This window comes from Anomaloglossus baeobatrachus, chromosome 4 (genome assembly GCF_048569485.1).
Source record: "Anomaloglossus baeobatrachus isolate aAnoBae1 chromosome 4, aAnoBae1.hap1, whole genome shotgun sequence".
Lineage (NCBI taxonomy): Eukaryota > Metazoa > Chordata > Amphibia > Anura > Aromobatidae > Anomaloglossus > Anomaloglossus baeobatrachus.
Window position 1 is genome coordinate 596770262 of NC_134356.1, and position 18608 is coordinate 596788869.

An 18608-nucleotide genomic window follows, 5' to 3' on the forward strand; every position below is an offset into this window, starting at 1 on the left:
CACTAACCATGAGTGGGAAAAAAAGACTACGTTATCATTTATATTCTCTGAAAAAATGCCAAGAAAGTAAAACATCTGCCAAGGTATGTAAACTTTTGAGCACAACTGTATATGTAATTTTATATATATATATATATTATATATATATATATATATATATATATATAATATAATATACACAAAAAATACAACACACTACATACTTTCTTTCTGTCCTCCACTCTCCCTGGCGCTCTGCTTCAGTCTCCGGGGCACTGACTCCTGCACAGAAGAGGACAATGAAAACAGAGGAAAAAGGAGTACGCTGTGCAAATACTTTTATTATCAAACAAGGGGGAAAGGGTTCTGGTGAATACACATATAAAAGGATTAGGTGTTTAGAAACATACAGCAAAAGGAAAAGACTAGGTATTGGCATGCAATGCACAATTTACACATAGTTTAAATCATATGGATATATAAAGAGTACAGTCATATTACAAATAAATACATGCAGGCAAATATTATGAGAAGGCAGTAAGGATATTATATTAAAGTGGCCAGTGCACATGAATCAAATGTAGCGCCCCTGAACCACTCAAGGCACTACTAGGTACTGCATCCTCACCGGGATGCAGGGCCTACCCCCAGGGACCTGGAACACCAGTGTCAGTGACATCCACACACACCAAAAATCTCAGTTTCCACTACACACCTGGGGTAATTGGCTAGTCAGACACCAAAAGGGATGGCCACCTAGAAGGCGGAGCAAAAAAAAAAAGTCGCAGTTGCATTTTTAAGTACAGTACCAAAGCTTTTTTGTACTATGAAAAAAAAAAAATCCCACATCAAATGAGTGAAAAAAAACCCCGCAATAGTCAGGAAGATTGTTATTGTGTAATGTGGTGCGGATATCTGGAGAAAACGATACTGAATTTTCAAGTCAGAGTCAATGACTTGAAGCTGTACTATAAATAAGAAGTATTACAAAATACTGCCTCAAATCTGCACCAAAAATACAGGAAATAAGGGGGAAGGAATGCAATAACCAGAGAAGATTGACATTGCGTAGTTTGGTGCAGAAAATGGGCAGATAAAAAGCAGTAGAAGAAAAAGGTATTTACTCTACGTGTAAACACAATCTTACAAAGGCTTAGCAAAATGGCAAATGAAAAAACTACAGCTCATCTCATAAAAAAAGCAAGAAAAATTCTGGCTGCTACAACTATGAGTGAATGAACCAAAATACATCCACAGGCTCCCAATGTCCCGGATGTAGCGGGGCAGTCCTGGATTTGGGTCTATGCCCTACTGGTGTCTGGTGAATGTCCCTCACTGCCACCGCCCATCTCCTGCCAAGGTGGAGAGAAATGGCAAATGGGTGTGGTCAGGGGTGTGGCCTTTGGAAGGCCTCCTTCACATGTCCATGTTTCCAGTGAGTGAGGGATCCATTTTTTTTTCCACAGCTACCAGACATGGCCATTATAAACCTATGGGGCTGCTCACATGTCCATGCTTTTCTGGTGTGACACCCCAGGAGTGCTGATCCTGTTTGGGGACGCCGCAGCGCAGGGAATCTTCTGTCCACAGGTAAGTCGGGTTTACTTCAATGGGAATCGTGATGCCACTCTCGGTATTGCGGTCAGTGGGTGACCGCCACTGCAGTTTAGGGAGTGCCTGGGGCTGATGGTAGGTGCAGTTAGATGTTGTGGCCTCCCGAGAGTGAGGCTGGCCCCAGGGCCCGGTGTAAGTGTGTAGTACCACAGGTCACAGAAGAACTCACACACAAGCAGCAAAGTCTTTCAGGGTTTTTACTCACTTTCAGATGGCAGCTGTGAGTCAACCCGGGCGATGCTATGATGAACCAGGAGGAACCAGATATCCCTTCGGCTGATGTAGGGATGACTGCTGACTCGCCTTCCTAGCCCTTCTTGTTTTGAGGTGACTCCTACTTGTAGTATTTCGGGGATCACCCAGGGAAGTCGCTTCTGCCATTCTCCCCTTTCTGCCCCGTTTGCGGGCAGCGTGGACCGAGGTACGATGGCTCCTGCTCAATCCTCCTTATGGGCCCTCTCGTTGCTGCTGTAGCTTCGGACTCTGTGTGGCTGGTGAGGCACATAAAGTGCTCTCACCAGCAGGTTTGGCAGGCCAACTGAATGAGCACCTGCTCTGAGGACCTGTTTCTCCGTGCGGGCTTGGACTACCGGCGGTCCCCTTACTTAGCCACCTCTTGCTTCTGCCTAGGTGGATTTCAGGCGGCCCCGCTAGGTAGCCTTTCTCCCCCGTCAGCAGCCACTGACAGGTGCAGTGTCTGGCAGGGCCCTGCTCCTCTGCCCTGCCCTCCAGACGCGGCTCCACACCTCCTGCTCCTTCTGCTGCCTCTGGACACTCCTCGTCTCCAGTACCTCCACCCACCACTAGCTGGGATGCGAGGGCTATACCCCCTCCCTGGGTCCACCCAGGGGTCCCCTCTAAGCTGTGTGTGTCCTGGTGTCTGTGTAGTTCACACCCTAGTCAGCCTCTGGGATTACCTGTGTTGTACTGCCCCCACGGCGTGGGTGCAGTACTCAGTGGTGCCTGACCAGGTCAGGGGCACCACATTCCCCCTTAGTTACCAACAGCACGTCCTCGGGCTGCAAAGTCAAAACTTTTAAAATGCAAAAACATGTAAAAACATTTAAAACATCATAAAACATACCATGTACCATACATCACCACCCTCCACTCACAAGTCCATTAACCCACCCAAAACCCTCTGATCTTCTTCTAGGGATGGTGGTTAAAGGGTAAGCCTCCCTTGTCAAGCAGCGCCTTCGGCCACTTCTGGCAGGACTGTAGAGGCGGCATTCACAGTCAGAGTCACTTCTTGTGGTGGAGAGCCAGGCCCCAAAAAGAGGCATGCTCTCTGGTCACAGACGAGCCAGGCCCCATAAACAGGTGTGCTCTGGTCTAGGATAGCAGGCTCCATTACAGGCGTGCTTCCTGGTGGTGCAGAGCCAGGCCCCATAAACAGGCGTGCTCTGGTTGGTACCTCTTGAGGTAACTATCAACACTGCGAGAGTTTGTGGCTAGAGCCAGTTCATAGCCTATGGTCCTTATTTTCAAAGTGCACAAACCAGGTGCAAAAGCAGACTTAAATTCTCACATCAGTTCATGTGGGCACTTTCTTTTGAACTTTTTCTTTAACGTTGCAGAACTGATAACTTTAACTTTGCTGTACTCTTCTTTGTCTTGTTCTTGTTGTGGGGATTTGGTGGGAGCAGCAGGGCTGTAGCTGGGATTCCTAGGGCATGGCACTACGTCCAGTGCATACCATCCTCGTTTACCTTGATGTCTGGTAAACTCGACCAGGTCTCCCGTGTGTAGATCACGGCCAGGGTGTCATCTAGGCAGATGGGATCTGACATCTCGTCGACTCACGAAAATGCCCTCCTTTATGCCAGGTGCCACTATAAAGCCATAGCCGGTCTTCAGGCTGAATTCCTCAACCACTCCGTGGTAGAGAGGACCTCTAACCTGGTACGTGGCTTTTTTGAGGGATTGTTTTTCCTCCAAATCTCGGGCTGTCACTTCCTCCTTCTGCCGGTCCGGGAAGTGCTGCACAGGGGGTGGTCTTGCTCTTGCGTGGCGCTGGACTCTGCTGCCTGGCCTCCTCTTCTCTGCCACCTCGCTGTCTGCAGGCTCCCACGTCACGTGCAGGCTGGGCATGTAGACTCTTAACTCTTCCTCTGCGGGGGGTGTTGCAACCTCTTCCCAGCGGGAGTAAGGTAACATCTCGGCCTCCGGGCCTCCCTCACTTTCAAAGGGTGCGGCGTCCTCCCCCGGCTGCTCAGGGATCGGCATCTCAGCCTCCAGGCCTCTCCTCCTCCCCCTTAGTGCTCTTGAGCCCTCCTCTGGTGGGTCCGGCAGCAGCGCTGGGGGCAGGCGTTCATCAGAAGGCCAGGGTTGTGGGCTCTTCCTAGCCCTGGCAGTTGCTGGGACTGCTCAGGGTCCGGGTAGCCGCCTGGGGACTAAGTACGTGTCCACCAGGTCTTTGGGGTAGCGGGCACTCAGCTCCTCTTTGAGCCTCAGGAATACTGGGTTTTCTCCCGGCGGGGACGCAGGACATGGTTCCTTGGGCGGTGGCTGGGGCGCGGTGGCTGCCTCTGCTATGCCGGCTGGGGTAGACGGTGTTGCGGCCTGGTCTGGTCTGGCCAGACGGGACGCTACTGCGGCCTGGTCTGGTCTGGCCGGGCGTGGCGTTGCACCATGGGTCGCAGCGGGGATCATAGCAGACATCGCCTCCAGGATTGCAGCAGGGATCATCGCGGGCGTCGCCTCCGGGACCGCAGCAGGGATCTCAGTCGGGGTCTTCGCGGGCGTGGCAGCATGGCGCAGCGTGGGCATCACAGCGGCCTCTGGGAACAGCGCCGGCGGGGTCAGCGTACTTGTACTCGAGCGGGCAGGGGCAACATGGTACTCACCCTATGCATCAGCATAGGGGTCTGGGTGGTCACTTCTCTGCTTGGTACTTGCTTCGCGGTCCACCTTTCATAGGCCCGAACTGCTGCAGCCATCTCCCGGAGCTCTGTGCATCCCTCCATCACCTGCTGCATTACTCTCGCCTGCAGACGGTCGCAGAACTGGGCGAGCTCCCAGTCCCACCAGGCAGCGGAGCCTGGCTCTGGGTCACTGCGTGCGGACGCCATTTTCCCTACGTCGTCGCTGCTCACCCTATCTTCTCTGCCTCTGCTGAGTTTCGTTTCTCCTTGCCGCCTACTCACTTCCCGCCATCTCGGGACAGATCCCCCCTCATCTCTCTCGAGGTCAGAGCGCTGCAGGGGTTCTCTGGGTAGCCACACCTCTTTGTGGGCGGTTACTCCTTCTTGCGTGGGCTGCTGTTGTTTCTTGGCGCGCTTTCCATGGTGGCAATATGGCGGCGCTTCAAATTTTTCATGCAGACCGCCATGGTCACCTGTCTTAACAGGTCTAGTCCTTATCTTGTTCGTGATGCCAGAAAGCTGTGACGCCTCAGGAGCGCTGATCCTGTTCGGGGACGCCGCAGTGCAGGGAATCTTCTGGCCACAGGTAGGTCGGGTTGACTTCAATGGGAATCGTGACGCCACTCTCGGTATTGCGGTCAGAGGGTGACCGCCACTGCAGTTTAGGGAGCGCCTGGGGCTGATAGTAGGTGCAGTTAGATGTTGTGGCCTCCCGAGAGTGAGGCTGGCCCCTGGGCCCGGTGTAAGTGTGTAGCACCACAGGTCGCAGAAGAACTCACACACAAGCAGCAAAGTCTTTCAGGGTTTTTACTCACTTTTAGATGGCAGCTGTGAGTCAACCCGGGCGATGCTATGATGAACCAGGAGGAACTAGATATCCCTTCGGCTGATGTAGGGGTGACTGCTGACTCGCCTTCCTAGCCCTTCTTGTTTTGAGGTGACTCCTACTTGTAGTATTTCGGGGATCACCCAGGGAAGTCGCTTCTGCCGTTCTCCCCTTTCTGGCCCGTTTGCGGGCAGCATGGACCAAGGTAAGATGGCTCCTGGCTCAATCCTCCTTATGGGCCCCCTCGTTGCTGCTGTAGCTGCGGACTCTGTGTGGTTGGTGAGGCACATAAAGTGCCCTCCTCAGCAGGTTTGGCAGGCCAACTGAATGGGCCCCTGCTCTGGGGACCTGTTTTCCCGTGCGGGCTTGGACTACCGGCGGTCCTCTTACTCAGCCACCTCTTGCTTCTGCCTAGGTGGATTTCAGGCGGCCCCGCTAGGTAGCCTTTCTCCCCCGTCAGCAGCCACTGACAGGTGCAGTGTCTGGCAGGGCCCTGCTCCTCTGCCCTGCCCTCCAGACGCGGCTCCACACCTCCTGCTCCTTCAGCTGCCTCTGCACACTCCTCGTCTCCAGGCCCACCACCCACCACTAGCTGGGATGCGAGGGCTACGCCCCCTCCCTGGGTCCGCCCAGGGGTCCCCTCTAAGCTGTGTGTGTGTGTGTCCTGGTTCTAAGTGTCTGTGTAGTTCACACCCTAGTTAGCCTCTGTGATTACCTGTGTTGTACTGCCCCCAGGCGTGGGTGCAGTACTCAGTGGTGCCTGACCAGGTGAGGGGCGCCACACTGGCAGCACTGATAACAAGGGCTGATACAAGTCTATGGGTCCATATAAATACGGACAGCACATGGATGACATCAGTGTACAATCTGTGCGCTGTACGTGTTTAACATCCCACAGTATAGAAGAGCTTTGTCATTTACATAGTTATTGACACATCTTTGAAAAACACTGATGACTGATGGTAAAAAACGGACACATGGATGTCAGACTGATGAGACACTGATGACATCGGGAACATTTTTTTATGTACTTGTTTAAACACGGTTGTGTTATTGAGGCCTAAACGGGACATGCCACAACCATACGGAATCCTTGGACCAACCAGTTGTCCCGTGTGGCACATAAACAACTTGTGGGTGATGGTGCAGATAACGCTCCACATAACGATGAGGGAGTTTCAAAATACTCGGATTCGCGATACTCAAAACGAATAGTGTGTGCAATGTAAGTCAATGGGGAAAACTCGCAAAGTAACAACCCGAATGCTGCACTATTTGCTTCTCGCACTAATAGTACGGCACATACGTGAGTATTAGACAATACTCATTAAGAGTATCGCGAATCCTAGTATTGCGAAACTCACTCATCATTAGCTCCACGGCTATCGTGATTGGTTTAGTTTTGGCTGCATGTGACCGGACGCCATGTGTGGTACCAGCTTGATTCTGGTAGCAAGAAGCCCAGACTTAGAAGTGTGTGTATACATACCTCCCAACCGTCCCGGATCTAGCGGGACAGTCCCGATTTTAAACTTTAGTCCCGTCTCACGCCCGGGAAGCTCTCTGTCCCACAGTGCAGTGAGACGCAGCTGCCACGCCCCCGCACTCTGTCGACCACGCCCCCTCCGGATGCCTGCCACACTCTCTGGATGCCTTCTTTGGCATCTATACTGCTGCCAACGCCCCTTTGCGGTCGTCCACGCCCCCTCTCTATGCTGGACACACACACTCCTGGATGCTCTCCCTGTCCCCTCTTGCTGCTCTCGAAGCTGGCCACGCCCCCTCTGCCTGCCCCATCTACCCAGGATGCTGCTCACATGTGACCGACTCATCTGCACAGCGGCTGCTTCAAAACAGTCAGATCTGCAACTGAGGTAAGTGCACCAGCAGCAGGGAGAGTGCAGAGTGCCTGCAGGAGGGAGAGAGCAGTGTGCTTGCAGGAGGGAGAGAGCAGTGTGCGTGCAGGAGGGAGAGAGCAGTGTGCGTGCAGGAGGGAGAGAGCAGTGTGCGTGCAGGAGGGAGAGAGCAGTGTGCGTGCAGGAGGGAGAGAGCAGAGTGCCTGCAGGAGGGAGAGTGCAGAGTGCCTGCAGCAGGGAGAGAGCAGAGTGCCTGCAGCAGGGAGAGAGCAGAGTGCCTGCAGCAGGGAGAGAGCAGAGTGCCTGCAGCAGGGAGAGAGCAGTGTGCTTGCAGGAAGGAGAGAGCAGTGTGCTTGCAGGAGGGAGAGAGCAGTGTGCGTGCAGGAGGGAGAGAGCAGTGTGCTTGCAGGAGGGAGAGAGCAGAGTGCCTGCAGGAGGGAGAGAGCAGAGTGCCTGCAGCAGGGAGAGAGCAGTGTGCTTGCAGCAGGGAGAGAGCAGTTTGCTTGCAGCAGGGAGAGAGGAGGGAGAGAGCAGTGTGCCTGCAGCAGGGAGAGAGCAGTGTGCCTGCAGGAGGGAGAGTGCAGAGTGCCTGCAGGAGGGAGAGAGCAGTATGCTTGCAGCAGGGAGAGAGCAGTGTGCTTGCAGCAGGGAGAGAGGAGGGAGAGAGCAGTGTGCCTGCAGGAGGGAGAGTGCAGTGTGCCTGCAGGAGGGAGAGTGCAGTGTGCCTGCAGGAGGGAGAGAGCAGTGTGCTTGCAGCAGGGAGAGTGCAGAGTGCCTGCAGGAGGGAGAGTGCAGAGTGCCTGCAGGAGGGAGAGAGCAGTGTGCTTGCAGGAGGGAAGAGCAGTGTGCTTGCAGGAGGGAAGAGCAGTGTGCTTGCAGAGGGGAGAGCAGTGTGCTTGCAGGAGGGGAGAGCAGTGTGCTTGCAGGAGGGAGAGAGCAGAGTGCCTGCAGGAGGGAGAGAGCAGAGTGCCTGCAGGAGGGAGAGAGCAGTGTGCTTGCAGCAGGGAGAGAGCAGTTTGCTTGCAGTAGGGAGAGAGGAGGGAGAGAGCAGTGTGCCTGCAGCAGGGAGAGAGCAGTGTGCCTGCAGGAGGGAGAGTGCAGAGTGCCTGCAGGAGGGAGAGAGCAGTATGCTTGCAGCAGGGAGAGAGCAGTGTGCTTGCAGCAGGGAGAGAGGAGGGAGAGAGCAGTGTGCCTGCAGGAGGGAGAGTGCAGTGTGCCTGCAGGAGGGAGAGTGCAGAGTGCCTGCAGGAGGGAGAGTGCAGAGTGCCTGCAGGAGGGAGAGTGCAGAGTGCCTGCAGGAGGGAGAGTGCAGAGTGCCTGCAGGAGGGAGAGTGCAGAGTGCCTGCAGGAGGGAGAGTGCAGTGTGCTTGCAGGAGGGAAGAGCAGTGTGCTTGCAGGAGGGAAGAGCAGTGTGCTTGCAGGAGGGAAGAGCAGTGTGCTTGCAGGAGGGAAGAGCAGTGTGCTTGCAGGAGGGGAGAGCAGTGTGCTTGCAGGAGGGGAGAGCAGTGTGCTTGCAGGATGGGAGAGCAGTGTGCTTTCAGGAGGGGAGAGCAGGGGAGAGTCCAGGACTTGTCTTCTCAGGTCCCCCCTGTGCCTGCAATATTAAAAGCAGACAAACAGGGGACTCGGAGAAAGCAGCCAGAGGAGCTCTCAGGCTCTGGTGCTGCAATGCTGCCAGCCTGTGCCCTCAGCGCCCCGCCAGTCTGTGCCCTCAGTGCCCCCCCCCAGTGCTGCCAACCTGTGCCCTCAGCGCCCCACCAGCCTGTGCCCTCAGTGTCCTCCACAGTGCTGCCAGCATGTTCCCTCAGTGCCCCCCGCAGTGCTGCCAGGTTATACCTTAAGCACCCTCCAGTGCTGCCAGCTTGGGCCCTCAGCGTCTTCCACCGCTGCCAGCCTGTGCGCTAAGCATCCCTAGGGCCAGTATGTATGCCCCACAGGCCACCACTATCTAGGCTCCACAGGCCCCAGTAATGTGTATGTATAGGAAATCATTGCAATGCAGACAATTCGTTCCACAACTTGTTAAATGTCCCATCCTGGTCCCCTGTTGTGCCATTCCACACATGCACAAACTCACACAAACACACACACAAGCACACACATATATGCTCACCTTAACTTCCGTTCCACCGCCGGCCTGCTGGGACTTGCTGTTCGCTAGCATGGGCTGTGTATCGGGTGCCATGACGACGAGGGAGGAACTTCCGCACCCAGAGAGCTGACGTCAAAGGCAGGAGCCTCTGTTTGGTCAGCGCGCTGCGTTTGAGTAGCGTCTGACAGCGGAAGTTCCTGCTTCGTCGCCGATGGTTACCGATACACAGCGTGGAGCGGCGAACTACAGGACCCAGGAGGCCGGTGATGGAACGGAAGGTACACATATTATATGCTCACCTTACCTTCTGTTCCATTGCCGGCCTCCTGGGTCTTGTTGTTCGCCGCGAGGATTCCTTCCTTGTCGCGATGCATCGGCGAACTACAACTATGTGCGCACGTTGCGTTTTTTCCCCGCGTTAACGCTGCGTTTTGAACTGCAGCATTTCAGTGCCAAATCGCATGTGTTCTGCTTCCCCAGCAAAGTCTATGAGAAGTCCGAAAATTCAATACGCACTCTGCATTTGTAAACGCAGCGTTTTGGATGCCAAAAATCGCTGCGGAAAAAAAAGCAGCATGTCACTTCTTTTGTGCGTTGTAGCTGCGTTCTCCTCATTGAAAAATCAATGATATGGGTCAAAACGCAACCAAAATGCACTTGGACTGTATTTTTGTTGCGTTCCGCATGCTTTTTTGACAAACAAAACGCAGGTCTTTTCAGTCTCTCTCTGTCAATGTCGGTCGGTTGGTCTCTTTTTCTGTCAGTTGGTCTCTCTGTCTATCTGTCTCTCTCTCTCTGTCTCTCTGTCCGTCGGTCAGTCTCTCCCCCTCTCTCATACTCACCTATCACGGGCGAGGCGCTGCACGGCTGCCACACTGCTCTGGGGGCTTTTCCTCTTTTGAAAATGCCGGCCGCTCATTATTCCATCTCATATTCCCTGCTTTCCCCGCCCACCGGCGCCTAAGATTGGTTGCAGTTAGACGCACCCCCACACTAAGTGACAGCTGTGTCACTGCAACCAATCACAGCCACCGGTGGGCGGGTCTATATCATGCAGTAAAATAAATAAATCTTAAAAAAAACTGTCCCCCCCCCCAATTTTGATACCAGCCAGGGTAAAGCCACACGGCTGAAGGCTGGTATTCTCAGGATGGGGAGCTCCACGTTATGGGGAGCCCCCCAGCCTAACAATATCAGCCAGCAGCCGCCCGGAATTGCCGCATCCATTAGATTAGACAGTCCTGGAACTCTACCCGGCTCATCCCGAATTGCCATGGTGTGGTGGCAATCGGGGTAATAAGGCATTAATGGCAGCCCAGAGCTGCCACTAAGTCCTAGGTTAATCATGGCAGGCGGCTCCCCGAGATATCTACCATGATTAACCTGTAAGTTAAAGAAAATAAACACATACACGCAAAAATCCTTTATTTGGAATAAAAGACAAAAAAAACCCTCTTTCACCATTTTATTAAATCCCCAAATACCCCTCCAGGTCCGACGTAATCCATATGAGGTCCCGCGACGCATCCAGCCCTGCTACATGAAGCGGACAGGAGCGGCCACAGACCATGATTGCTCTCTTTCAGCTCCACGCAGCAACTGAAGTGAGCCGCACGATCAGCGATGACATCACTCAGCTTACCCGCGGCCACTGCTGGATCCTCCGTGACAGCAAGTCGCCCGAGTGACTGAAGTGAGCTGCGCCATCAGCGATGACATCACAGGTGAGTTGCGGTCTAAGGTGGAGGACTCCAGGTGGCCGCGGGTAACCTGAGTGACGGCACCGCTGATGGCGCTGCTCACTATAGTCACTCAGGGGATTTGCGGTCACCGGTGCGTCCTTCAAGGGTGACCGCTAACCAGGACGCGATACACAGACAGAGCCGCGGGATGACAATGAAGTCGGGTGAAGTTCATCTGAGTTCATTCTCATCTCGCAACTCTGTCTGTGTCTGCTGTCAGCGGGCATGTAGCAGAGCTGAATTGACTGGGGAACGCACTGTCAAAAATGCATCCAAAACGCAGGAGTTTTGGGTGCATTTTTTTTTTTTTTACAAATGCAGTGTTTACATTTGTCCAGTCTGCCAGAGGGTGTGTTCTTTTCCGCACTGCACAGAACACAACGAGCGCACATACCAAGCTGAGGTCACACTGGCATATCAGATGTGATGCGATATGCTAATGACCCTCGGCTCCTGCTGTGCTGTGAGCGTGAGCCATTACACTGTAATCTGATACTGCAATCGGATCACAGCTGAGGAGGAGAGGGAGGGATTAAGGATCTCAGGCGTTCAGTTGGGATGAGCCCTGGGCCATGCGGTCTTTCTAAAGGCGGCCGGATCAGCGGACGAGAGCACCCACTGACCCCCGTGTCTCCACAGGAGAGCACCCACTGACCCCCGTGTCTCCACAGGAGAGCACCCACTGACCCCCGTGTCTCCACAGGAGAGCACCCACTGACCCCCGTGTCTTCACAGGAGAGCACCCACTGACCCCCGTGTCTCCACAATTGGAACAATCAGAACAGTAAGTCGCCCGTATTCACTAATTCCTCCCATTAACCAAAAGCACAGTATTATTACAGATATTTTATCTAATAGAGCGGATCTGTCATGAAGTCTGCAGTTTTGTACATGGGGCAGATTTTAAGGGGACAGATCTGCCTTAAAACAGAATTTTGTGGTTTAAAATATTCTAGTTTAAAAGTAACACGGCCAAGTTTGCATTTATATTTTAATTTACTACTTAGAAATAAATCTATGTACTGTATTTTTCGTTTTATGAGGCGCACCGGATTATAAGACGCACCCCAAATTTAGAGCTAAAAAAAAGGTAAAAAAAAAAAAATGGGGTCCGTCTTATAATCCGGTGTTCTCTTACCGGAGGGGGCCAGCAGTGGTGGTGAAGCGGGGTCACAGGAGGCAGAGGTTGTGCTGGCAGCCGCGGGGGGTTAGTAGCATCAGCCGCAGCGGGTCCGTGGTGACAGCGGCGTCCGTGGTGGGAGCCGCGGTGGCTCCGTGGCAGCAGGTGACAGGTGGAGCAAGTGTCTCAGTGTGTCCGTGGTCCCACTTCAAATGATGGCGCCTGGAGCGACGCATGCAGATGGATCGCTCATCCAAGAGATCCATCTGCGCACGTGCTGACTCCCGGCGCCATCATTTGAAACTGGGACCACGGACACACTGGGATACCTGCCGCACAGCCGCTCGGCACGCACAGAGAGGCAGCCCACACGCACGTACAGAGATGCAGCCGGCACCTACGGGCACCCGGCTGCCCGGACGCACATCCGCCTGCCCGCACGTACACAAAGGCAGCCGGCACCAACGGGCACCCGGCTGCCTGCACGCAGCCACAGGCACCCGGCCACCAGAACACACCCGGTCGCCGCACAAACAGCACCCCGGTAAGCTGTATTCTTAAGATGCACCCCTCATTTTCCTCCCAAATTTTTAGGAGGAAAAGTGCGTTTTATAATCCGAAAAATACGGTATATTTTTTTAATTATTGTTTCTAAAACAATGATTGTCATTGCTGACTGGGTGTGGTAAGAGGCGTGGCCATGGGCGTGGCCTAAAAAATTGCGCAAACTTTGTCCCTCTTTCCGTTCTTTAAAAGTTGGGAGGTATGGTGTATATAATATACACATATACCAGAATGGCTACTGTGCGTAGGGCCACCTTAGTGCATGGGCCAGGGCAGCACTTTCTTGGGGTCCCTGCTACTCTGTGTATGTTAAAGTGTAACTAAAATTTCAAACAACTTTACACTAAAAGTATGTCCACCATGATATATATGTACAGCCCCCCTACTCTCACAGCAATGCATGGTCACCATGGACACTGGGGGTCACTGGTATGATTGTTATGGAGGCTATTGCTCAGCTGTATTCCTGCTCTGTGTGGACATCCCATAGAGGCCCCATTATAAATAAACACAGGTATCGCCTTTTCTATCAGTGGTGTGCAGCCACAACTCCCTTCACGCCTGCTCCCATGAGGTCTGTGCCACTGCCAGGAGCTGTACTTTCACACCGGCCTCCACTCAGGCATTGCCCGGGACAGCTCTACGCTGCGGCTTGCCGGGGTCCTGAAGGAGCACAACAAAGATGGCGGCGCCCACAGGCAGGTGGTTGTGTTGCGCAGCGCAGTTGGGAGGCCGGTAGGTGATCTTTTGCAGAGCTCATGTAATAGATGCGTACATGTGCCCGTCGGGCTGTGTATTATGCAGCAGTCATCCTGCGCAGGCGTCCTGTGCCGCAGATGGCGTCTCGTTGGTTTACTTCTGCAGTGTGACCTCTGTAGGTTGTCACCCAGCTTTCCCTGACTACTGAATGTCGCATATTAGGTCCTCAGCAGCCCTTGTATAAATAGAGGGGGTCATTTCCCCTAGAAGTGAAAGCAAAAAAACCACTTTAGCACATTTAAAGGGAACCTGCCAGCTGTCATTCTTCCTGTGGCTCAGGCTGCTGTCTGGTTCCTTTTTAAAGGGCTCTTCCACTTTTGAGGAACTTTCAAATTATAGGGCAAAGTGACTGATACGTAGGACAGGGCATCAGTATATAAGCAGAGGGCGCCTCTTGTTAATACGTGCACTGACTTTACTTCGCACCATCCGTCCGCTGTTCAGCAATCCCCCGACAACATTTATCACATCCAAGTCTGGGAGAATTGGACCGGTTTCCTCTCCTGTCATCCTTCTTGCCTTTTATTTAGAATTTATTTTTGTTCTCTGAACCAAAAAGACTTTATGATCTGTTATTATCCATTGGATTTCAACAAATCAGAGAAAAGTGTGGAGGGCACTGCGTTTACTACAATGCAGAGACCGTGCAAGCGCTGCAAGAGTTAAACTAGAAAAAAAACAAACGTAAAGTGCTGTATACTGCATCAGTCTCTAAATAAACCTCAATAGTGTATGTAGATAAGTAATGGCTGCATACAATCTGCATACATGGACAACAAAGCCGGATCACCTAAAGATCTGAAGAAGTGCATAGCTTTATTAAGTCAAAGAATTATGTGCTGACATCTAATATGTAAAGCTGTGTGTGTGTGTCTCCGCTAAAGGAAACCGCACCGCCGCATTTGCAATCTCAAAGTTTTGCACAGACACTTCATGTGGTCCAGGGAACGTCAGAGACTATGTTTTGACTGGAAAATGTAACCCCGCGCTTTACAGTTACTCTCCAAAAATCCTTGCTCCATTAAAGTCAATGGAGCTGGAAGCTACAGGTCATTAATAGGAGCCGTGATTGGTTGCTATAGGAACAAAAGACATTCATACGGTAGTATAAAAAGCTTATGTGTGAGGTAATATGATGTCGGTGGGGAGACAGAGAGATACAGAGACAGACAGACAGGCACAGACCGTAAGAGGCATACAGGGAAAGAGACAGACAGAGAGAGAGGCAGACAGGGAAAGAGACAGACAGAGAGAGAGGCAGACAGGGAAAGAGACAGACAGAGAGAGAGGCAGACAGGCACAGACAGACAGGGAAAGAGACAGACAGGGAAAGAGACAGACCAGGGAAAGAGAGACAAATGGGGAAAGAGACAGAGAGACAAAGACAGACCAGGGAAAAAGACAGACACAGAGATAGAAAGAGACTGATAGAGACAGACAGAGAGAGACACAGAGATATAGACACAGACAGACAGGGAAAGAGGCAGAGAGACTGGGAGAGAGATAGAGACAGTTACTATCCCGGGCAACGCTGGGTAGTACGGCTAGTACAATATAAAAACATTTTAAAAGGTTCAGCCACTAAAGTAGTGATAGAACCATAATGTAACCCATACCTCCAAAACAATCATATTATAACATCCTGGCAAGCATGATAATACACTAATGCAATAACATGGATGTAGATCTGCATATAGTATACATGGTTTAGTTACCTGATCAGATTACTTAGAACAACCATCCTAGAAATAAAGAAGGGCTATAAAGCATGAGAGGGTAATAGACAATGCAGCCTCACGCATTACTCCACCATTTGTGGCTTCCTCAGGGAAAGCTGCTCAAGCACCGAACAACAAGAGATTTAAACATAGAGCGACAGGTGATCAGAATAAAGGAAGGATTACCTATTTTATTGATGCCATATGTGTGCGTGATGTGCAAAATCTACCGCTATGGGAGTCCCAGGAGCACCTGCTAAGCGGCAGAATAAGTCTATGCTTTCCACTATGGAATGCATCAGCCGGGGAGACAAATGTGCACATAACAATAAGCAGGTTAGAACCACAGTGGAACGCACACATCAATAAAGATGATCAATCCAAGGGGAATTGTACTAATATAAATATCTGCACACATAATGGCTTATCAACAGGACAAGTGTATACTTCAGGTGTGATATAATGTATCATCCCGATCTGTTCAAGTTAGCAGTGTTTAATTTCACCTATTTAATTTAGCACAAATAGTTTTTGGATTTTTATCCAATATTGCAAAGAGCAGATTTTTGCTTATCACATTGCAGCTTGTGAAATAGACAGTAGTGCCAGTGTGGTTATACAGTGCCTTGCGAAAGTATTCAGCCCCCTTGAATTTTTCAACCTTTTCCCACATTTCAGGCTTCAAACATAAAGATACAAATGTTAATGTTATGGTGAAGAATCAACAACAAGTGGGACACAATTGTGAAGGTGAACGATATTTATTGCTTATTTTAAACTTTTATAAGAAACAATAAACTGAAAATTGGGGCGTGCAATATTATTCATCCCCTTTAAGTTAATACTTTGTAGCGCCACCTTTTTCTGCGATTACAGCTGCAAGTCACTTGGGGTATGTCTCTATCAGTTTTGCACATCGAGAGACTGAAATTCTTGCCCATTCTTCCTTTGCAAACAGCTGGAGCTGAGTGAGGTTGGATGGAGGGGTTTGTGAACAGCAGTTTTCAGCTCTTTCCACAGATTCTCGATTGGATTCAGGTCTGGACTGTGACTTGGCCATTCTAACACCTGGATATGTTTATTTGTGAACCATTCCATTGTAGATTTTGCTTTATGTTTTGGTCATTGTCTTGTTGGAAGACAAATCTCCGTCCTAGTCTCAGGTCTTTTGCAGACTCCAACAGGTTTTTTTCAAGAATGGTCCTATCTTTGGCTCCATACATCTTCCCATCAAATGTAACCATCTTCCCTGTCCCTGCTGAAGTAAAGCAGGCCCAAGCCATGATGCTGCCCCCACCATGTTTGACAGTGTGGATGGTGTGTTCAGAGTGATGAGCTGTGTTGCTTTTACGCCAAACATATCATTTAGCATTGTGCCCAAATAGTTCGATTTTGGTTTCATCTGACCAGAGCACCTTCTTCCACATGTTTGGTGTCTCCCAGGTGGCTTGTCGCAAACTTTAAACAACATTTTTTATGGATATCTTTGAGAAATGGCTTTCTCTTTGCCACTCTTTCATAAAGGCCAGATTTGTGCAGTGTACGACTGATTGTTGTCCCATGGACAGACTCTCCCACCTCAGCTGTAGATCTCTGCAGGTCATCCAGAGTGACCATGGGCCTCTTGGCTGTATCTCTGATCAGTCTTCTCCTTGTTTGAGATGAATGTTTGGATGGACGGCCTGGTCTTGGTAGATTTGCAGTGGTATGATACTCCTTCCATTTCAATATGATCGCTTGCACAGTGCTCCTTGGGATGTTTAAAGTTGTGGAAATCTTTTTGTAACCAAATCCGGCTTGAAACTTCTCCACAACAGTATCACGGACCTGCCTGTTGTGTTCCTTGGTCTTCATGATGCTCTCTGTGCATTTAAACAGAACACTGAGACTATCACAGAGCAGGTGCATTTATACGGAGACTTCATTACACACAGGTGGCTTATATTTATCATCAGTCATTTAAGACAACATTGGAGCATTCAGTGATCCTCAATGAACTTCTGGAGTGAGTTTCCTGCACTGAAAGTAAAGGGGATAAATAATATTGCACGCCCCAATTTTCAGTTTATTCTTTTTTACAAAAGTTTGAAATAAGCAATAAATTTCGTTCACCTTCACAATTGTGTCCCACTTGTTGTTGATTCTTCACCATAACATTAAAATGTTTATCTTTATGTTTGAAGCCTGAAATGTGGGAAAAGGTTGAAAAATTCAAAGGGGCTAAATACTTTCGCAATGCACTGTATATAGTTTTTATGTAACGAAAGCCTTTGCTGTAATGCACTTAGAGTAGCGTTCCAACTGTTCTTACTTTGAGAGCCACATTTGATTGCGAGATGGTCACAAGCCACATCCAGACATCCAGATTTGCTCTTCTATTTAGGGCGGTTCCTAAAAGTCCCCATCTTGAGACCTTCTCTTTATAACTGATTGCTAGACCCGGTACTAACGCACCAAGTTGGCAAAAGCCACGAGTCGCAGGTTGTGGACCCCTGAAGTGTAGATCTACTTTCACAAGAAAACCATTCCAGTACAGGGCTCTGCAGTATAATCATTTTTCTAAATCACTATATTACACATTTATGTTAACTGTGTGCAACACTGCAGACTATGTTAGCGCTGTATACACATAAGGAGTCTGGGGCAACACAATGGCTCAGTGGTTAGCACTGCAGACTATGTTAGCGCTGTATACACATAAGGAGTCTGTGGCGGCACGGTGGCTCAGTGGTTAGCACTGCAGTCTATGTTGGCGCTGTATACACATAAGGAGTCTGTGGCGGCACGGTGGCTCAGTGGTTAGCACTGCAGACTGTCTTAGCGCTGTATACGCATAAGGAGTCTGGGGCGGCACGGTGGCTCAGTGGTTAGCACTGCAGACTGTGTTAGCGCTGTATACGCATAAGGAGTCTGTGGCGGCACGGTGGCTCAGTGGTTAGCACTGCAGACTGTGTTAGCGCTGTATACACATAAGGAGTCTGGGGCGGCACAGTGGCTCAGTGGTTAGCACTGCAGACTGTTAGCGCAGTATACACATAAGGAGTCTGAGGCGGCACGGTGGCTCAGTGGTTAGCACTGCAGACTATGTTAGCGCTGTATACACATAAGGAGTCTGGGGCGGCACGGTGGCTCAGTGGTTAGCACTGCAGACTATGTTAGCACTGTATACACATAAGGAGTCTGGGGCGGCACGGTGGCTCAGTGGTTAGCACTGCAGACTATGTTAGCGCTGTATACACATAAGGAGTCTGGGGCGGCACAGTGGCTCAGTGGTTAGCACTGCAGTCTTGCAGAGCTGGGGACCTGGGTTAATTCCCACCAAGGAAAACATCTGCAAGGAGTTTGTATGTTCCTCCGGTTTCCTCCCACACTCCAGAGGCAGACTGATAGGAAATGTAGATTGTGAGCCCCAATGGGGACAGTGATGCCAAAGTGCTGTGGAATTAATGGAATTAATGGCGCTATATAAGT

The 18608-nt window shown here is 51.0% G+C and overlaps 1 protein-coding gene across 1 annotated transcript in view; it reads left to right on the plus strand.

Annotated features, from left to right (window-relative positions):
* Positions 1 to 13294: 13294 nt before the first annotated feature.
* NFU1 (NFU1 iron-sulfur cluster scaffold) overlaps positions 13295 to 18608 on the plus strand; it is a 51974-nt gene continuing 46660 nt past the window's right edge. Inside the window, exon 1 of the mRNA XM_075342911.1 lies at positions 13295 to 13395. Coding sequence (XP_075199026.1) covers positions 13343 to 13395 — 53 coding nt within the window. The 5' untranslated portion in view covers positions 13295 to 13342. The remainder of the gene's footprint in view (positions 13396 to 18608) is intronic.